The 19,536-nt window shown below is 35.1% G+C and overlaps 3 protein-coding genes across 3 annotated transcripts; all 3 read right to left on the bottom strand.

Annotated features, from left to right (window-relative positions):
• LOC110108522 (purine-uracil permease NCS1) lies at positions 1-1,956 on the bottom strand. Its single transcript, XM_020839199.2, has one exon. The coding sequence runs from the start codon at positions 1,869-1,871 to the stop codon at positions 249-251; it is 1,623 nt and encodes a 540-aa protein (XP_020694858.1). The 5' UTR covers positions 1,872-1,956; the 3' UTR covers positions 1-248.
• Positions 1,957-6,123: 4,167 nt separating this feature from the next.
• Positions 6,124-6,836, bottom strand: LOC110108523 (NDR1/HIN1-like protein 2). The gene has a single exon (XM_020839200.2). It carries the CDS (start codon positions 6,834-6,836, stop codon positions 6,237-6,239), a length of 600 nt encoding a protein of 199 aa, XP_020694859.1. The 3' UTR covers positions 6,124-6,236.
• A 9,775-nt stretch (positions 6,837-16,611) lies between these two features.
• LOC110108519 lies at positions 16,612-17,133 on the bottom strand. Its single transcript, XM_020839196.2, has one exon. The coding sequence runs from the start codon at positions 17,131-17,133 to the stop codon at positions 16,612-16,614; it is 522 nt and encodes a 173-aa protein (XP_020694855.1).
• Between the last annotated feature and the right edge of the window lie 2,403 nt (positions 17,134-19,536).

The following is a 19,536-nucleotide window of genomic DNA, read 5'->3' on the forward strand; positions in this document are numbered from 1 at the left end:
TTAGTAGCCAAAACATCCGATGGATAGATCAAAATGAGCTGCATCACTAGTAAAATATTATTCATTCCAGACTGAGAATGGGACAAAAAATCATTATTCAGGTTTCATTTGGGACGGCTTTTTTATTGCTTTATAAAACGGAGTTTTAGTACAAAATTAAAAAAATTTATACTAAAATTCCGTTTTAGAAAGAAATAAAAAAGCTGTCCCAAACGTAGCCTCAGTGTAGAAAAATTCAGTAAAAGAAATTAAGAAATCAATCCTCTTTCCTCTCCAATCTCTCCCCCAACCCTTCTGTTCAACGCCAGCAACCAAGACAGCGCCCAATACACAAACCCGGCCAGAAAAAAGCTCACAAACCAAGCATTGTTATACACCCCAACAAAAAACACAGAGGTGTTCGACAAAATTCCCACCTTGTTCAAAAACCCCGGCAACGCCGGCAAAACTCCGACCACCAACGCCGCCATAGCCACCAGATTATACCCTCCCCAGTAGTAATACTTCCCTTCCCTATCTTCCTTATACAGTTCCTCTACATCTAATTCCATTCCCTTCACCAGATAATAATCCACAATCATTATACCCCCAATCGGCCCAATTAGAGCCGACGAGCCCAGCAACCAAGTATACAGAAAGCTCTCACTCGATCCCAACAGCTTCCATGGTTGAAATAATAAGCCAATCAGCGCCGTGACCACTGCGCCTCGCTGGAAATTGAAAAGAGAGGGATTGACGCTTACGAGTGCGTTTGCAGGCGCGACCATGTTGGCGGCGATGTTGGTTGTGATGGTGGCGAGGCTGATGCCGACGACGGCGACGAGTTTGGTGATTGGACCGCCGCCGATTTCGGCAAGGAGGTGGATAGGGTCGGAGATGATCCGGCCGAGGATGAGTTGGGTTGAGGAGGTGACGGCGAGGCCGACGAAGGTGAAGAGGCCCATGAAGACGGGGAGGCCGATTTGGCCGAGGATTTGGTCGCGTTGGGTTCGGGCGTAGCGGGAGAAGTCGGGGATGTTTAGGGCAACTGTTGCCCAGAAGCTGATGTTGGCGTTGAGGGCGGGGAAGAAGACGGGCCAGAACTCCGATGGGGAAAGTCGGGAGGTGAGGGAGAGCATTGGGCCGAAACCGCCGGAAGAGGAAACGGACCAGAGGAGGAGGGAGGAGGTGAGGAGGATGAGGATTGGGGCAGAGTAGACTTCGAGTTTACGAATTGAGTCCATGCCGGGCCAGATTAGGGCGATTTGGGCGAGGCAGAAAAAGAGGAAGGAGGCGAATTGGAGGGGGAGAGGAGGATGAGGGAGTGGGAGGAGGAGAAGGAGGAGTGCTCTACCGCCAATCCAGGATTCGATAGAGAACCAACCGCAGGCGACGAGGGAGCGAAGGAGGGAAGGGAGGAAGTAGCCACGTGGGCCAAAGGTTGAGCGAGCGAGGATGGGGAAGGAAAGGCCGTGGCGGGTGCCGGGGAAGGCGGAAAGGGTGAGTGGGAGGAGTAGGAGGAAGTTGGAAAAGGAGACGGTGGCGATGCCTTGCCACCAAGACATGCCAAGGTCGACGAGGGAGCCGGCGAGGTAGTAGGAAGGGATGCCGACGACAAGGCCAATCCAGAGGCTGGCCATGTCGAAAGCCTTAAAGGTGCGTTGGGATTGGGGGATGGGGGCGAGATCGGATGAAGAAGAAGCAGAGGGGGAGTGTGAATGGACGATGGGGGAGAGGGAGGAGTCGTGGGAAAGTTGCATAGGAATAGGGGAATTGAACTGGGGAAGAGGATGGAGTTGGCGGTGACGGCGGCGGATGGAGTTGGGGGAGAGATGGATGGGAAAGAGGGGAGGGCGGTGGTGGCGGGGGAGATGGAGGAGGCGGGATTCCATGAGCGTACAGTGGAGATGGGCTTCTTGAGAGGATTCCACCTGTGGGGCATGCAGAATGAATGGCTGTGGTTGAGAGTTGAGAATTGAAAGAGCGGTGCGATGTAATGATTTAAATACGAAAGGTTTGATGCAAATGGTATTTAATTATCATATATTAATAATTTTTTAATTCAATTAAAGAAAAAAAAATATGTTCTTTATATAATTGCATGGTTGAATGATTCTCATCCCATTTAAGTAAATTCGCATTGAAAAACAAATGCTGAAAATTATTTATCAACCAATAATTAATGAAAGCAAATAGAAAATTTTAATCCATCGACATTCACAGATCAAATATGCTCATATTGATCCAGCTCATTTTGATTTGTTAATTGAAAATTTTGACTACTAATGACTGATAAGAGATTTTATTATCAAAGGGCAATGATTATATTTAGTTAGGGGAGTGATTATTGGGCACGACTCGAAAATGCGATACGAAAATTTCGGGTTTGGGTTCGAATATTTGACTTGTTTTGAGTTAAGAAAAATGTCCCGAAACTTGAATTGGGTCGGGTTCGGATAGTATAAAAAACTGTCGGATTAAAGTCAGATTTGAGCCGAACACAACCCGATGACACAAATTGGCACCCTTAGATTTAGCACCGTGATGGCAATGGCATCATGATACTATGAAGATGTTATTGCACCAATCTCAAAGCATGACTAATAAAGTATAGATGAAAAAAATTTGTGTGGCCTTGATTTATAATCAGATCGATACATAAATTTAAGATATTTAGAAATTGATGACTATATTTTATAAACAAGATGGGTCCTAAATTTGCAAGTTACTTGCAAAATAATTATAATGTATGAGTAATCAATTAAAATTTAGCTCGCACCAATCTCAAAGCATGTCTTATAGAGTTTAAATGAAAAAAAAAAAAATTGTGATAGGATATCCAAATTAAAAATGGGTCAAAGTGCACCTTTAATTTGACTGTAATATACAAATGATTTATATTATACTTATTTCAAAATAAATTCAAAAATCTTGAAATTCATCTTAACCAAATATTCAATTAGAATATTATTATTATTATTATTATTAATTTTAAATACAACATGGCTAAGAATTTGAACATAATATTTTTAACTAATTATTATTATTATTATTATGTTATCTAACACCCATTGGGATCCAGTCTAGCCCCATCTAGGCATTCATGGACCCACCTTCATTATGGGTTCCATAGTTTATTATGCCATAAATGTTATAATACAATTAAGGCCTTGGTTAGTAAATTTGGATTAGGAACAAGCAGCCTAGGCCCATTAGTGTAGCCATTGAAAACCTTAAGAAAAAAAAAATCTAGTTTAGCCCTATCTAGGCATCCATAGATTTGTTGTAACACATATTGAACTCATATGTAGTTGCACGTGTTTTGACCCGGTCTGGTAAGAGCAACGAAGTAGAATTTCTATATTCATGTTTTTTTTGAATGCGTCTGTGAGTGTTTTGTATTCCTAAATGTGTTTGAATATGTTCTGAAGTAGATTCTGAGAGTTTGTGTTTGTGCATGAAAATCTAGAATGTTTTTCCTTTGGAGCGTTGTAGCGTTGTGCTGGCAATGCAGTGGCATTGAGTTCTCTAGTCAATTTCTAGAATTTGAACTACCACCGTAGCGTTGAGGTCAGGCATTGCAGCAGGTGTTGTGATGTTAGATAAATTTTTTATAAAATATAAGAAAATAGTTTCTAATTCATTTTATTGAAATATTAAAAACTCATTTTAGCCATTTGGAGAGAGAGAAAAAAGAGGATTCTAGAATGAGAAAGTTTGATTTTGGGGCCTCAAATCCATTTTTTGCTGTCCGTCCAATTCAATAAATTGTACAAATCAAAGTAGGTTGAATTTTACCTATCACAGTTTTCAACAATACTAAAATTTTGAGATTTTCTTGATTTAAATTATACTTTCATAAAACCAAAAAAGGAATAGCTTTGTACCTGTAAATCTTTTATGGCATAACCTTCTGTATGTTATAGATATATCAGTTCTAGATATTTATGTATTTTTCTATATTTTTTAATTTTCACCGAGTAAATTAAAAAAATGTGCGACTTTTGGTAAACTAGAAAATAATTCTTGTTCCCAAAACTTAGACTATAATATGATAAAGCTTTAAAACAATATTTTGAATAATCTCTGATAATCTTGTGAGTTTTTAAAATATGAAATTTTTATATGGTAGTTAAAATTGTAGGCAACCAGGATAGCAGACTACTTTTATTGGCTCCCCAAAACTTAGACATAATTTTAGGTATGTATAGGTATTTATTTTTGCTTATTTTCATGTGTATGTCTCATCAGCTATGCATTCTTAGTATTTATCTGAGGGATCCTTAAGAATTGGATATGATAAATGGATAAAGTGTTAGTCAGGAAACACTAGTATATAGTACTACTCCTGTTGTCAGTTCTAATTTTTTTTCTAAGTTTGTGTATATGGTGGCCCAATTGATGGGAAATCTGATAATGTTGATAAGCACTTATAGATATTTTTGAGATTAAAGCCTCTGAGATTCCAGGGCGTTGTTGAGTAAAGAGAAGTAGAGGACTGGTTAAGGAGGTTAAAGAAAACCTTCTATGGAATGCAGTGTTCTCTTGAGATGAAAGTATCTCTAATTTTGTTTATGTTAGACAATGATGCTGAGCATTGGTGGTTGGGCCAATAGAGGGAGAAGCTTCATGGAAGACTGGATTTCCTGATTAGTTAGAGGTTCACAACTGTCTTTAGATCGTGGTTTGTACCACTATCTATAAGATAACATATTTAAGAGACTTATTTAGATTGGTTTAGGGGAGCCTGATGATTATGCAGTATGAAGGAGAATTCACTTAGCTAGGTACGTTCCACATCTAATTAGCACTTTTGAGGATAAGTGCTACAGGTTTTTGAGAGGGCTTCAGGATGGTCTTAGACACCCGCTCATTCCATTTCATATTTTTGATTTATCTAAGTTAGTGGAGAGGGCCTATTTGATATAGAATAATTTGATGGCTACTCAGCAACGGTGGACTCTTAGTAGGAAGAGTTTCAATGGTGAGACTTCTAAGAGTAATATTTTTTGAAAGAGGAAAGGTTTGGTCCTAAAAAATTCCAAGAGATGCTGATGTTGTAGCAGTTCCAAGTGTTGGAGATGTGGCCAAATTTTGGTGGTTTTAAGAGTGGGGCACATGTGCGTTGAAGTTATGGTTGGAGACATTTTGGTCATTGTTATAGGATGACATGACAATATTTTTGGCGTGCTAGATTGGACATAGGGTGGCTAAGTGTCTACAAGTAGGACCCAATTGACATTATGAGTCTAGGTCTGAGAGTTCTATTAGGTATTCAAGTAGGCCAAGGACATTTCCACCTTGCATGTTTACGAAGGGATCATCTAGCAAAGGTTGTGGTTCTAGTTCTATGGTAAGTATATTACATGGGAGTGGTCAGAGAGAGCTTGATAGTTCTATTGCTTCAGTTCCAGTTTAGGCAAATGTGTATTGTTTGACTTAGCTTGAGGCAAGAGATGTTTCGGATGTGGTTATAGGTATGACTTTTATTTTTAATATACTTTATCATATTTTATTTTATTTTATTTTGGAGACAATCACTCGTTTATTTTTAATATTTTGATTCACTACATTTCGCTTGTGTATTATTATGTATCTTTTTCTCTGTGTCTTATTTCACCGATTGGAAATGGGATGGTAGCTGGTAGAATATATATTTGTGATATTGAAATTTCTGATAGAAAGTAGAGATCTACTATGATATTATTACCTCTTCTTTTTGCAAAAAAATCATATAAACCACTTTTCTTTACTTGGCATAAAAAAATAAATAAATAATAATGAATAAAAAATATCTAGTAGTTAGCTTTTGCAACTTATGATTAAAAATTTTAGTTGTTAAAATACCTAAAATATATTTAAATGATAAAATATAATATATTTTTATTTCTTACAACTAAATTAAATTATGATGCAAATATTATAAAATAAATAAAATTTTTCATGTAGTTTTATAATCAAATATATATATATATATATATAGTGTTCAACATAACATAATTTCCCACATTTTCTCCTATTTTCCACACATTATATGATGTTTTACATACAATGTAAATGACTTAATATAAAAAGTTCCTTAATATATTTTATCGGAAACAATATATAAAAATAACATTTTAAAAAAAAATCAATTTGCCACAATTACATCTTTGCCACTGAAAAAAATGAAGAGTTTACATAACAATATTCACCCAAATTCTAAGTTTCTAACCAGAATTAAAGCTCAAATAAGAAGAAATTGAACTGCAAATCAATCACACATCCACATCGCAAAACGCCCTCTGAAACATCCCCGCCGCCGGCGAGAACCTCACCACCACCGGCGCACAGTACACTCTCATAACATAATGCTTCGTCTTTGCCACCCCAACCTTAAACCTTATCTTCGCCCTCGCCCTCACCTCCACCGCCACCTGCCCCGCCGAGCGGTCATGCTTCAGCCCGTCTGCTACCGACCCCAACAAGGGCGTGGCCGTCGCCGCCGCCGATAGTAAAAGCCGCGTCGCGTTCCGCTTCGGCTGGTGGAAAGGCGGCAGTTCGCGAAAAGCGAGCATTTGGTCGGCGTACCAGATGGCGACGACGAGGGAGTCGTAGTAGATGGAGACGTGGCGGTTGCGGTTGTCGGCGAGGAGGGAGAGGTCGAAGGAGGCGGTGAGTTCGCCGGAGGAGGAGAGGTTGTAGTTGCGGATGTGGGCGTCGTCGACATAGTAGGAGATAGGGGAGGGGCGGACGATGAGATAGAAGATGAGTATGATGAGGCCGACGAGGATGATCAGGGAGAGGAGAGTGAGGGCGAGGCAGCGGAGGGGGCTAAAGCGGCGGCGGGAGGCGGCGGGAAGTGGTTGGGGAGGCATGGCGGTAGCCGTAGAGGATGGGTGGGTGGCTTTGGGTTGGGAAAGATGGGAGTTTTGGTGGTTATATAGAGGGGAAAATATACAAAGAGGGGAATTTGGTGATTTCATATAATTTGTTCTTCGAATGTTTTCACATTTTATTCTCTTTTTTATTACATGGCTTGATGTTTGAGGTCTTTGGAATACTTGATGCGCACTCTAGGAACAATAAGAAGATTGCTTGATTGTAACAAGAATAATATTGCAAATTTTACCTCCAAGCATTTATATCTTAAGGAGATTTAGAAGAATTGATTTTTCTTTTTCTCTCAATATTTATGTTGATCATATGTTTCTCTTTAGTATTCCTTGGCTCACTTGAATTCAAATGTGCTTCTAGATATCAAGTCATAACTATGCCATGTCCACAATTATCTTATACAATTATCTTATATCATGATAACTACATGAGATGTGCCTTATATGATAGCTTTGATTATATAGATTATTATATAACATCAAATGAAGACCTAATAATGCATAAATATTTTTCATAATCATACACCAACCATAATTTTGAGTTAGATTGCCATATCTAATGGTAAAAATATCATTGTTTGTAATATACAACAACCATAATATCAAGCATTTATCCCACTATACGGGGTCGATTATATGAGTCTTTTTTTTCCATTGTGTCATATTAAGAGTCGAATTCTTATTTAAATATAATAAATAAAGTTCATTCTAATACTTTCTAACCAAGTCTTTTTAGGCTAGTTCTAATACATATACTTTCCTTACTGGGTGATCGAAAGACCGACATTTTATGTGAGCAAACCATCTAAGGAGACTCTCTCTATGGAGCTACTCCAACTTTTTCACGTATATACTCATTTCACATTATGTATATAAATGTAAAACAACTCGTTCACCTAAGCATCCTCATCGCTGCAACACTTAACTTAATTTTATGCTTCTTATTTAATGGCCAACATTCTATGTCATAAAACATTGCAGGTATCATCACCATCTTATGAAAATTTTCCTTAAGTTTGAGGGGAAATTTTTTTATCACACAACTTATGAGCCTGATGTATTTCTCCACTTCAACCATCCAACTTGAATTCTACTAATAAAATCTCATATATTTCTCCATCACTTTGAACAATAGATCACTTGAGATATTTAAAACATGTACTGTTTTAAATGATTGCATCGCCTAAAGTCACAACCCTGCACTAGATCTATTACTACTAAAATTATACTCAATGTATTCATTTTTTAGGTCTACTTAAATGAAAGCCTTAGGCTATAAGGTTGGCCTTCAGCTAGAATCCAAGTTTTCCTTTAACTCCATTTCTAGTCTTATCAATAAGAAGAATATTATTAGAAAAAGCATACATCAAGGCGCATCCTTTAGCAAATGTCTAATAAGAACATCTAGATTAAAACAAAAATATATGATTTAAAGCTGATCCTTGACGTAATCCAACTGAAATAGGAAAATCCTTGATCAAATCACCTTGTGTTTTAACATAAGCAAGAACCCTTGCATACATATCATTAATGACTTAAATATAAGCATTATTAAGTCCTTTTTTTTATAACTTTCAAGAGCACTTCTTTTGAAACTTTATGTTCTCTCAAATCAATAAATATAATATGTAGATTATTCTTATTCCTCTATACTTCTCCATAAACACCTTTTAATAAATTTATAGCTTCCATAGTAGACCTACCTGACATGTGTTCAAATTTGTTATGAGAAACATTAGTATCACATCGTAACCTAAGCTCAATTACTATTTCTTATAGTTTTAATGTATGATACATTAACTTAATTCCTCTATAGTTCATATACTCTTGTGCATCTCTTTTACTTTTAAAAATAGGAACCAATACACTCATTTATTCATCTGACATTTTTTTAGTCTTAAAAATAAAGTAACCCAATAAATTCTTTCATCTTCTAAGCATTTCACACCTCTATTGGAATATTATTAAATCCAACTGTTTTTTCATATTTTATTTTCTTTAAAGACTATCTAACTCTGATTTCATTAATACGAAGATAAAAAATAAAAATATCTATTTTTATTAATAGTACTAAGGTTATTAAATTGAATCTTAATCTTGCAATATTTATTGAAAAGCTTATCAAAATGTCTCATCCACCTATGTCAAATATCCTCTTCTAATAAAAACACTTTTGATCTTCATCTTTAATGCACTTCATTTGCACTAGATTCTTACTTCTCCTATCTCTTTGCTTGGCTAACTTATAAATATATATTTTGCCATACTTAGTATCTAATATATTATATAAATCATTAAAAGTCAAATTTTTTGAATAAAATATTATTTTCTTAGACTCCTTACATACCTCTATATATTTCCTTTTTTTTTTGAATTTTTACATCTAAACAAATTTTTATAACAAATCTTTTTAATTTTGATATTTTTTGTACATTTTATTTCACTGCAAACTATTTTTATTATTATGACCTTTTCTTTTGATACTCTTTGCACATATTTTGTAATATTCTTAATATCACTGGCTATTTTTTTCAACATAACATTAACTTTCTCATGCACAATCAAAATATTGAGATTTTGAATCTTACTCCCAAAAATATTTTTTGTTAACATTCTTTAAATGCCCCCATCTAATCCTAGGATAATAATTTACCACATTTTTTATATTTTGCTCTTTTATGTTAAAGTCCAAAACTAATAAACAATATTCGGTAGATCAAATAATAATATTAATCAAAATAGGGAGCAAAACTTGCCTACGTAGCAATCCAACCCACAACTAAAATGAAATATATATTTTTGCATTTACTTTCTTATGATTTCAACTATACACAAAAAATGGTAATTTTCAATAAATATTATCTACAAATATATTTTACCAAAATCATTGATGGATTACAAATGGCTAATCTATCAAAAATAATTTATAGCCTATAAACTATATTTTGATTATCTATTAAGATGAATGTAACATGCAAAGTTGCAAACTCCCTATTTCTTCCTTTATAGTCATATTCCATCCACTCTCAATCTTTTTTAGCAAGGTTAAAATAAAGTTTTTTAAATTTAAGTCAAGAAGAAGAGGACAAGTCGCCGCTAAGGATCTCAAAGATTATGTATCATATGCTAGGCTAAAGAGATGATTTCAAAAAAGTGGACAATGAAGAGGTATGAGATAGAGGACATTGGAAAGGTGTGAGATAAGAATAATGTGATTAAGGAGAGAATCCATTCTTGCTCTTGTACTTATAATTAGGCTTCGTTTGGGAGGCTCTCTTACTGCTTCTTAAAGCAGTAAAAAAGCCATCCTAAACAAAGCCTTACTAAGCCGAAAAATAGCCAAAGACCCTAACCAACAGACCAATGTGAGCAATTGTGGGTTTGTCTTATAATAGATGTTGAGTATTAGAAAGGTTGCCAACATGACATCCTATTACAAAGGTTGCAAAAAGTTTTCCAACAGTGGAATGAGTTCACAGAATTCTTCTATTTGGCATTGCCCAGCATTGAATTTCCTGAGCATTCAACAAATTTGATGATGTGACATTATATATATAAGAAGAATGTCATTTGTGAGAAATTAATGAACTAACATTCAACTTTTGCAGGATTTGTGAAGAAAATGTTCTCATAGGTAAAAATATTTAATTTAACTTCACAAAAAAACAAAGCCTTAACTCAATTTGAAGTGCATCAGACAAAAAGATTAATAGTTAATTCAGCTTAAGATGTAGGTTTTGTTTGAGACAATCTTATTATTGCTTTTTAAGGTTTTGTTTGGAACAATTTTTTTAATGTTTCTTATAGTGACTTTCTAGTACAAATATTTAATTAAAATTTTTGTACTAGAAAGACGCTTTAAGAAGCAGTAAGAAAGTCATCCCAAATGAAGCCTAAAGCAACTCTTTAATACCAAATTTATAGTTAAAGAATTTTTGTACGAGAAAACTGCTTTAGAAAGCAATAAAAAAACAGTTCCCAATATAACCATAATATATTTATTTGCAATAAATAATATTTTTTTTCTTCTTAATTTTTTCCCAAAACAAATATATCAAATCCATAAGCATAAAGGCCTTACACTGAGCTTATGAAGTCCAAATGATCTCACACCCAATCAACTCTATCTTAAGACTTCCAGACTCACAAGAGCTTGCATAAGCTAAGCCAAACAAACCACAAAAGAATTATTCTTGAAATATTCCACATGTAAGACAAATTCATAGTAGATTCTTTCACTGAACTTTGTCTTTCTTAATTTTCTTGCAGACTTATATACTCAATCTTTGTTTGGGACGACTTTATTGTTGCTTCTTAAAACAACTTTTTAATTTAATTATTGAACTAAAAATTTCTTAAGAAGCAACAAGAAAGCTGTCCCAAATGAAGCCTTACGCTTTGTTTGGGACGACTTTTTTACTGCTTTCTAAAACGGAGTTTTAGTACAAAAATAAAAAATTTTGTACTAAAACTCCATTTTAGAAAATAGTAAAAAGCCGTCCCAAACGAAGCCTTAGTCTTCATTTGGAACATCTTTTTTCCTGTGTTTTGAAGCAGCTTTTTAGTATAAAAATTAATTTTTTTTGTCATGCTTTTTGACGCAGTTTTTTAGTATAAAAATTAATTTTTTTTTGTATTAGAAAGCTGCTTCAGGTAAAAGTAAAAAAACAGTTCCAAACGAAGCCTTAGTCATTGTTGGATACTGCAGCATTAGGAAACAAATAATGTACTTTTGGAACAAGAGAATAGACAGAAGTGCTTTGCACAGAGCTTTGAAACTAAAGTTTCGTTTGGGACAGCTTTCTTGGTGCTTCTAAAAGCCGCTTTCTAGTACAAAAATTAGTACTTTTGGAACAAGAGAATAGACAGAAGTGCTTTGCATAGAGCTTTGAAACTAAGGTTTCGTTTGTGACAGCTTTCTTTGTGCTTCTAAAAGCCGCTTTCTAGTACAATAATTTTAATTTTTGTACTAAAAAGCGGCTTTTAGAAGCACCAAGAAAGCCGTCCCAAACGAAGCCTAAGTGTCTTTAAAGAAAAAGTTCTTGAAGTTTGCCACTCTCCTTGCTTAGATATTTGATGAATTGATATCCAAGTTTACAAGTTACTACTTTATTCCAACTTTGCCTTTCAGTTTCTTCTTCCTGACTTGCAACTTTATTCCAATGTACAAGCGTTTCCTTGCTCCCCGAATTTGGCAAGTTTTTTTTGGGAGGCGTTGAGCCCCTAGCTAATGGTTAAGTACAATAAAAAAACAGTGTAAACTACTCATATTTTTTATTGGCTAAAGAAATAATCCTACATATACCATTTTTTGATAGAATTTTTATAGTTAAGATTTAATTAACTAATTTAAATATTAATTAACAAGATAAATATCAATTAGGATCTTCAAATTACACAATTGGAATTTAATAAACACATTTCAATCATAAATAGTATTTAGCAAGAAAACACTATAGGAACATCGCCAAAAACCAGCAGCCAAACCGTCAGTAACAATCAATGCCCAAAGAACAACCTGGTGGTTCATTCGATTGCCGGAATTTCTGGTTGTTTTGTATTAAATACCGGCAGTTAAACCGCCGGTCAATAGTGACAGTCAAACAGCCGGTAATTCCGACGATCAAATGACCGCCAGAAATATCGCCGGTAAACAACGAATTTCATGTAGTGGACAAACTAATCAAACAGCTCCACTCAAGCAAAAATAAGAAAAAGCCTTGTCTAGAGAGGGCATGTCAACCAAGATTTGATATACACTATGTGGAAATATATACACAGTGTGTACACTCACATGTCCGAACGGTTCTTCCCGTTCCGACTCTGTACAGAATAATTTCTCGTCAACTGGAGAGAACTGAACACTGGAGTGCTGCATAGAAGAAACTACCAACAGCCACATAAAAACTGAAATATTTAAACTTTTTGAGATAATGCTCCATAGTTTATTTGCTTTAAGAAATCTTTGTAAATGGAATCTGAGAATGAAATGCATTACATTATAATAACGTCTTCTTCGTAATTTCATAATAAATATAACATGTTTGAATACTAAGTTATAGCCAAAAATCACTTCTTATAAAATAAATAACGGTAACTGAGGCAGAGTATAGATCTGCTACAACCTGCGTGAACTGAGATAAGCAACCAGTTGCCCAAGCGATCCATCAATAGCTTTGTTCCAGACAAATGCAAGCTCCGACGAGAAGTTCTTCCAGGGAAGGATTTGCTTTGGCTGCAAAATGTGGCAGAAGAGATTTTCATGAATATATTATGTAGATAAACTCGTCCGTTAGTCCAGTGAGTGAGATAGTTTTAGACTTTATTTGGGACGGTTTTCTTGTTGCTTCTTAAAGCAGCTTCTTAGTACAAAATTTTTTTGAAAAGAAAATTTTGTACTAAAAAGTTGCTTTTAAAAAGCAATAAGAAAATTGTCCCAAATGAAGTTGCTTTTAAAAATGTCTTCTCATTGATTTTAAGATGGAAGAATCACCCAAATGTCACCGAAATAATGTGTATTTATTAAGCATAATGCCTGATTTTCATTAGATCAAAGAGAAAATGAGTGCGAATGACTTTCAATAAAAACAATAGTCATAATAAACATCACTATAATCAACCTTACCATGACTATCTTAATTACTAGGCGAATCGTCTCAACGCTTATGTGTAGAACAGGGACGGAACCAGCCTTAATTTTCAGAAGGGGCAAACTTATAAGTAATTGTTGGGGGAATTGCTTAAAAATCCTTGTAATAAAGACTAAAAAATAGATGGAGAGAGACATATTACCTATAGAATAATATAATAAAGATTTTTTTTAAGGAGAATTGCCCCTGAGCAAAAGGGGGATTCGCCCCTGGTGTAGAGCAATTTAGTGTTAAATTCAAGTTTAGCTGAAATTTTGAGAATTTTGAAGTCTAGAAGAATAAAAAATGTCCCAACAAAATCAATATAACTACTAGCCCTTGTGGCTCTTTGAAATAGGGGTAAATAAAATGCAGAGAAATTGTAAGGAGAATCTTCAAGACTATCAAGATACTACAGAGGATTGTATCCTGCAAAAAAATTAAATCAAAATAATAATTTTCAGTCATATTGAATATGCTAGATGTTTAATGATATCAAAAGATATTTACAATTTTATGAATTTATATTATTCCCTCACCCATGCAAACTGTATGTGCACGCATGTAAATATGGATATGTGGCTAAGAAATTTGTGATTGCACGTTATAAGTGTGACTATAGGCATGTCTACAAATCTATGTAATAACTATATGCATTTCTATAAAACTATGGTATATACTAATTAAATGGAGATTAGCTATTAGTCTATCAAAATTAACTTTAAATCTCCGGCATACACGGATACACCTTAAATATGTTAAAAGTGCATTTTGATTTGGATAAAACTTAAATCATTCATTAAGATTGTTTATAAATCTTAAGAATTATATTTTGAGAATACATGTCTATTATTAGGAACTAATGGTGGAGAAAGAGAAGTATAGTGCATAAACTATTTAAACAACATCGAAAAAACTTTCAGGAGCCTGGGCCCGAGGAGAGTGAAGACACTGAACACGATTAGATGTTGTACATATATTGTAAAATGTAATGAACTCTATATTTAAATTGACAATCACATTACGAGAATTGTAATTTCATAATTGTTTGTAAGAATATTAAAAATGTTTTTTCTTTATTATTGTTAGCCTACAATGTTAATTTAGAGTTATGAGTTTCTTATAATGTGGTTGAATAATCTGTTGTGAATTGTAATTGATTTTCATGCTAATAAAGGGGTAGGAAATTTTTTTTAGAATTTGCTATAGAATTGTTCGAATTCTATACAGAGAAAATGGCGGAATTTTCGCCGGTCCATCTTAAATCCCGACGGAGCATATTCCATCGGTTAAGGGGGACTTTTCTGTTGAAAATCCCTCAGAAACATTTCCGGCGGATTTTTTTGCTGCTAAATATTTTCCTATGTGTGATTTACCAGAGAAAAATTTTCCGTCAGAAATCCGCTAGAAATGCATATTTCAGACGGAAAATAGCCTGTTGGTGGTGGTCCAAGCACAACTCCAAATGCTCCGTCATCTATACAATATTGGAGGTAGTCTCCTCCATAGAATCGTTTATACGCCATTCATATTCAGCTTCCCTCACCATGTTAATGCTGAAAGAAACTAAACTAAAAGCAGCAAGAATGGTCTTATCTACTTAATCAATTCAAAATCTGCTGAAGAATTTATCACTCCTAAGATGACTGCCTATCGTTAGTTTTCCATGGAATACATCACCCCTATGAGCAACGCATACAAGCTTAGAGAACATTTAGATACACGGAACTACACCCACCATCATTTACATCTGTGTTCCTTCCTTGTTGAAGGTTGAACCGAGCCCTGACAACCGCCATAAGATTTTCATGATCACTTGCAACGATAATAAGCCTTACAAGAAGACCTCCACAGAAGACAGTTGCATCTCAAAGAAGCTAGAAGCTCAGAGCTGCATTTGCTTACTTCCTACAACAGCTGCCTCCACTTCAATTGGAGGCAGAGGTGTCAGAGGTATGATAAGGATTCAAATTTTGACGGGATGTTTCCCTGAAGGGAGGGAAGCCTAAGCTCAAATTGTACTCTTAAGAAGTTCATGCACCAAAATAAGCCCCAATTTCTGGTTAGAAAGCCTAAAGTCTATTTTCAATCACCTTCTCTTCAAGGAATGTCATTCAAACCATTCGTCTTATATATGCATTTCTTAATTTGTCCTTCCTACTTTTGCTCATTTCTATCACCCATGAACTTATGATATGAAATTGCTCAAATGTGATACAAAGGAATATATACCAATCAAAAGAGCTATGATAAAAAATAATTAATGCACCATTTTCATATAAATAATAAAAAATTGATTTAATTATGTTCATTTTAATATTTCCTTTTTCATTTCATACATGTTATGTTTTTCTTATAAGGATGGAAAAAGGAAAAAAAAAGGAATATATGTGAGAACAAATTATTGCCACCTTGGATGAGAATCATGCACACTTGCTTGAGCTAGCCGTCTCATAGGTTTACAATTGGAGCAATCTAAGGCTGGCCATGAAAGTGCGAGAATGATAATTTAGCTTCTCCATGAAGATTTTTAGATATGAAATAGTTTCTCCATAAAGACATTAAATATAGAGAAATAAAAAATGAGAAGGCTAATACTTCATTAAATGTAATCATGTGAATATTCATCGTTATGATTTTTCATGCACTCATGTGAGATTTCTATAGATTTCACATTCTTGGTGTTGTAAAACGTATAAAATAGCCATAAAATTCGAGGATTGTGGTGGGAATTCAGATACTATTTTACCCATGCTTGTGTTATCCATTCGCAACTCTTCAAAGCTGTAGCGTCACCTCATCAATTGTACCATATATAAGGTTAGAGATTGAGCAAGTGAAGATCAATTAGTGCACAGCTTCAGCAACACTAATCTTTGGAAATGATACTATAAGTTTTCTAAAAATTCAGGTGCACAATTCCTTTACTTATGTTGCATAGCTGCTATTATTCTAAACTTGGGCTTTGTATTTTTTTATTTTTTTTTTATTTTTTTTATTATTATTATTTTTTTTTTTTTTGCACTAAAGGAAATTACTTTATTTCACGATAAGTTAATCCCATAAGAAACAATTAATAAAAAAATTAAAAAAATTTCCACAGCAGCTTCCACTTGTGCTTCTCCTAATTAAGCCCGGTAAGCCCCAAAGTACCCGACTCGCTTTTCCGTGCTGCAATCCCTGTCTTCGCCATCATCAAACCTCAACGCAAAGGCGAGGGCCATAGCCACCCACTCCAAGCAAAATATGGCTCCGCAGAGACCGCCAACCAGCTTGAGGATGACAATGGCGTCGTCTTCCCTGACGTATGAGCGGATCTCGGCAATGAAATCAGGTGAGCGGGTGAAGGCGAGGAGGGCGGTGGCGCCATGAAAGATGGCCGTGAGGGCGGCGGCAGCCGTGTGGGCTGCATGTGAGCGGTCGGAGGAAGCCACAGGGGAAGCAGCGGCGGAAGCGGCGGCAATGGCTGTTAGGGAGTGGAGGGAGATGAGGAGGAGGCCGCAGGGGGAGGGGAGGAGGCGCAGGGAGAGGGTGAGGAAGATGCAGCTTGAGGCGGCGCCGATGAGGAGGTAGTTGGTGAGCAGGTAGGCCTGGTGAGTGTGGTGGCGGCTGGAGGCGGAAGAGGACAATGAGGTTATGGGAATGGCCATTTGGTGGATGAAGAGTATTCTCAGAGAGAGGGAGAGAGAGAGAGAGAGGATTGTTGCATATAATTCAATTAGTTGTCTCCATTTTAATCTCACAAGTCTAAGCCAAGAACCTCAAAACTACCAAATCTTTTTACTTTAGTGAATCTTCATACATTGTATTCTACTATCAAATCATTTTTATTAGTGCAACTTAGACATTAAAACTAATATGATTCTCTTTTAAATTAATTAAGATTAATTCTAGTAAGTTATTTGCCATTTTAAATTTTTTCTCGCAAAAACCTTTTTAAATCCACAAAAATATATAAATTTTTTTTTATTCATTGCGTATCATTTTCTTGCATTAGTCAAAATGCTTCTAGGCAACTTCCTCTGGTTTCACTAAATTTCATTATAAATCTTTGAAGATCGTGGTGCTAGATTCAATAATTTGAACAATGATGATGGTCCTCTTAAGAAATCTATGGATAATCTAATTTTCCAAATGGCTGAAATAAGAGCAACATTAAATCACTTTGGTTAGGAATTTCATCAAAATTCACCTGTTTATGCAAAAGCCCCAACACCTGCCAATAAGCCAATCAATCTAGTAGTTGATAACTCACAAATTAATGAGGATGTTACTCCCACTGGGAGGTCACCCACACAAACTAAGGCTAGAGTCATCACCTTCAAGGTAATGCAAATGACATTTAAAAAAAAAAAAAAAAGGTTATGCAAAAATGACTTCAATGATCCTTCAAGGAAAGTTAAAATTGAAGCACATACATTTGATGGGTTCATACAACAACAACAACAACAACATCAAGCCTTTATCCCACTACGTGGGGTCGGCTACATGAATCCTTTTTCTCCATTGTGTCCTATTAAAAGTCAAATTCTCGTTTAAATCTAATAAAGAAAGGTCATTCCTAATATTTTCTAACCAAGTCGCCTTAGATGGTTTGGTCACATAAAACGGCGGCCTTGTGATGACCCGGTTAGGAGAGTAGAGGTAGTAGATTTGATGGGTTCATAACTCTAATAAAATCTTAAACTGATTTTTAACAAATGAATGATCTCTTAACTAGGATGTAATGAATAATTTCCAAAGAACTCAATTTGCCAAAATGAAATTGTTAGGTCATGCTTGCATCTACTAGAAAAACACTTTAGAAAAACAAGAAAACCCAAGAAAGGATATCTTGACTTGGGTAGTAAATAATTTCTATTACGCAACAAATGAGTAAAATATTAAAACAAAAATAGCCTTAGTCCCCATGAAAAAGTATTTCATAGTCAATAAATTTCTATTTGGTAAGGAAATATGTAGGTAACTAAGTACCTGAATACTTTTGAGAATTTTATATTTAGAACAAGATGCAATGACAATGATTGATGATTTATAAATAAATTTAAACTACTAGCTATATATAAGAAATGAAACAGAGATATTTTGGATCCTCCAAATCTCTATTGCTAGACCTTTCACACCAGCCACTTCTTTCTCATGTCCTTCAAATCCCAATTAGCCAGACTGCCTGCATGTTAATCTAACACTAAAGTTCCTTCTACTAATCCTTTTGCACTAAAGACATTATTTTTTTCGAGTGTCATAAAAGAGGGCATGTGCATAATAAATATAAGGCAAGAAGCATGATTTTACAGGAAGTAGAATCCCCGATAGATTATGATGATCATATTGAAGAGTTATATAATGAATCTTTGCATTTTGACAGAGTTGGATAAGAATGGTGAAAGTTAATTAGGTATTATGAGATGCTTGACCATATGAAAAATTGAGGTTGAGAATTGGAGAAGAAAATATATTCTCTTAGAATATTATTATAAATGAGAAAAAAATACAAGTAGGTCATTGATGATGGTACTGTCATGAATGTTATTTTCACCCATATTTTAACTATTCGCAAATCTCAAACCTAAATCCTACCCTGATCCCTTCCATATTAGTTAAGTAATCCTTATCATTATATCATTAGCAAATATTTGACTCCCCTAAAATTAGGGAGTTATGAGATTAGATTAGATGTGTTATATGACAGGAAACACTTGAAATCAAGTATTTTCTATTCACCTTTACAGCAAAACTCCGCGAAATACTGCTGTCCGGAGCAGGAAAACAGTAAAAACAGCGAAAAAACGGTAGAAAACTGAGAGAAATTCGTAGGAAAAACTTGTATTTTGCTAGTAGAAGAAGAAAACAGCAAAGATACAATTGATCCTCAATTCGAGAGGAGGATCGATCTCTCCCAAATCTCTAGACGCCGCTAGAGCCCAAAGAAAACCTAAATCTAAGAGATCTCAAATTTCAGCCAAATTCAAGATGATCAAACCCTAGGAAAATCAACTATTTAATGCATACAAATCAAAAGGAAATCCCTAAAAAGTCCCTACATTCAAATT

Source organism: Dendrobium catenatum, unplaced genomic scaffold (genome assembly GCF_001605985.2).
Source record: "Dendrobium catenatum unplaced genomic scaffold, ASM160598v2 fragScaff_scaffold_1163, whole genome shotgun sequence".
Taxonomy (NCBI): domain Eukaryota; kingdom Viridiplantae; phylum Streptophyta; class Magnoliopsida; order Asparagales; family Orchidaceae; genus Dendrobium; species Dendrobium catenatum.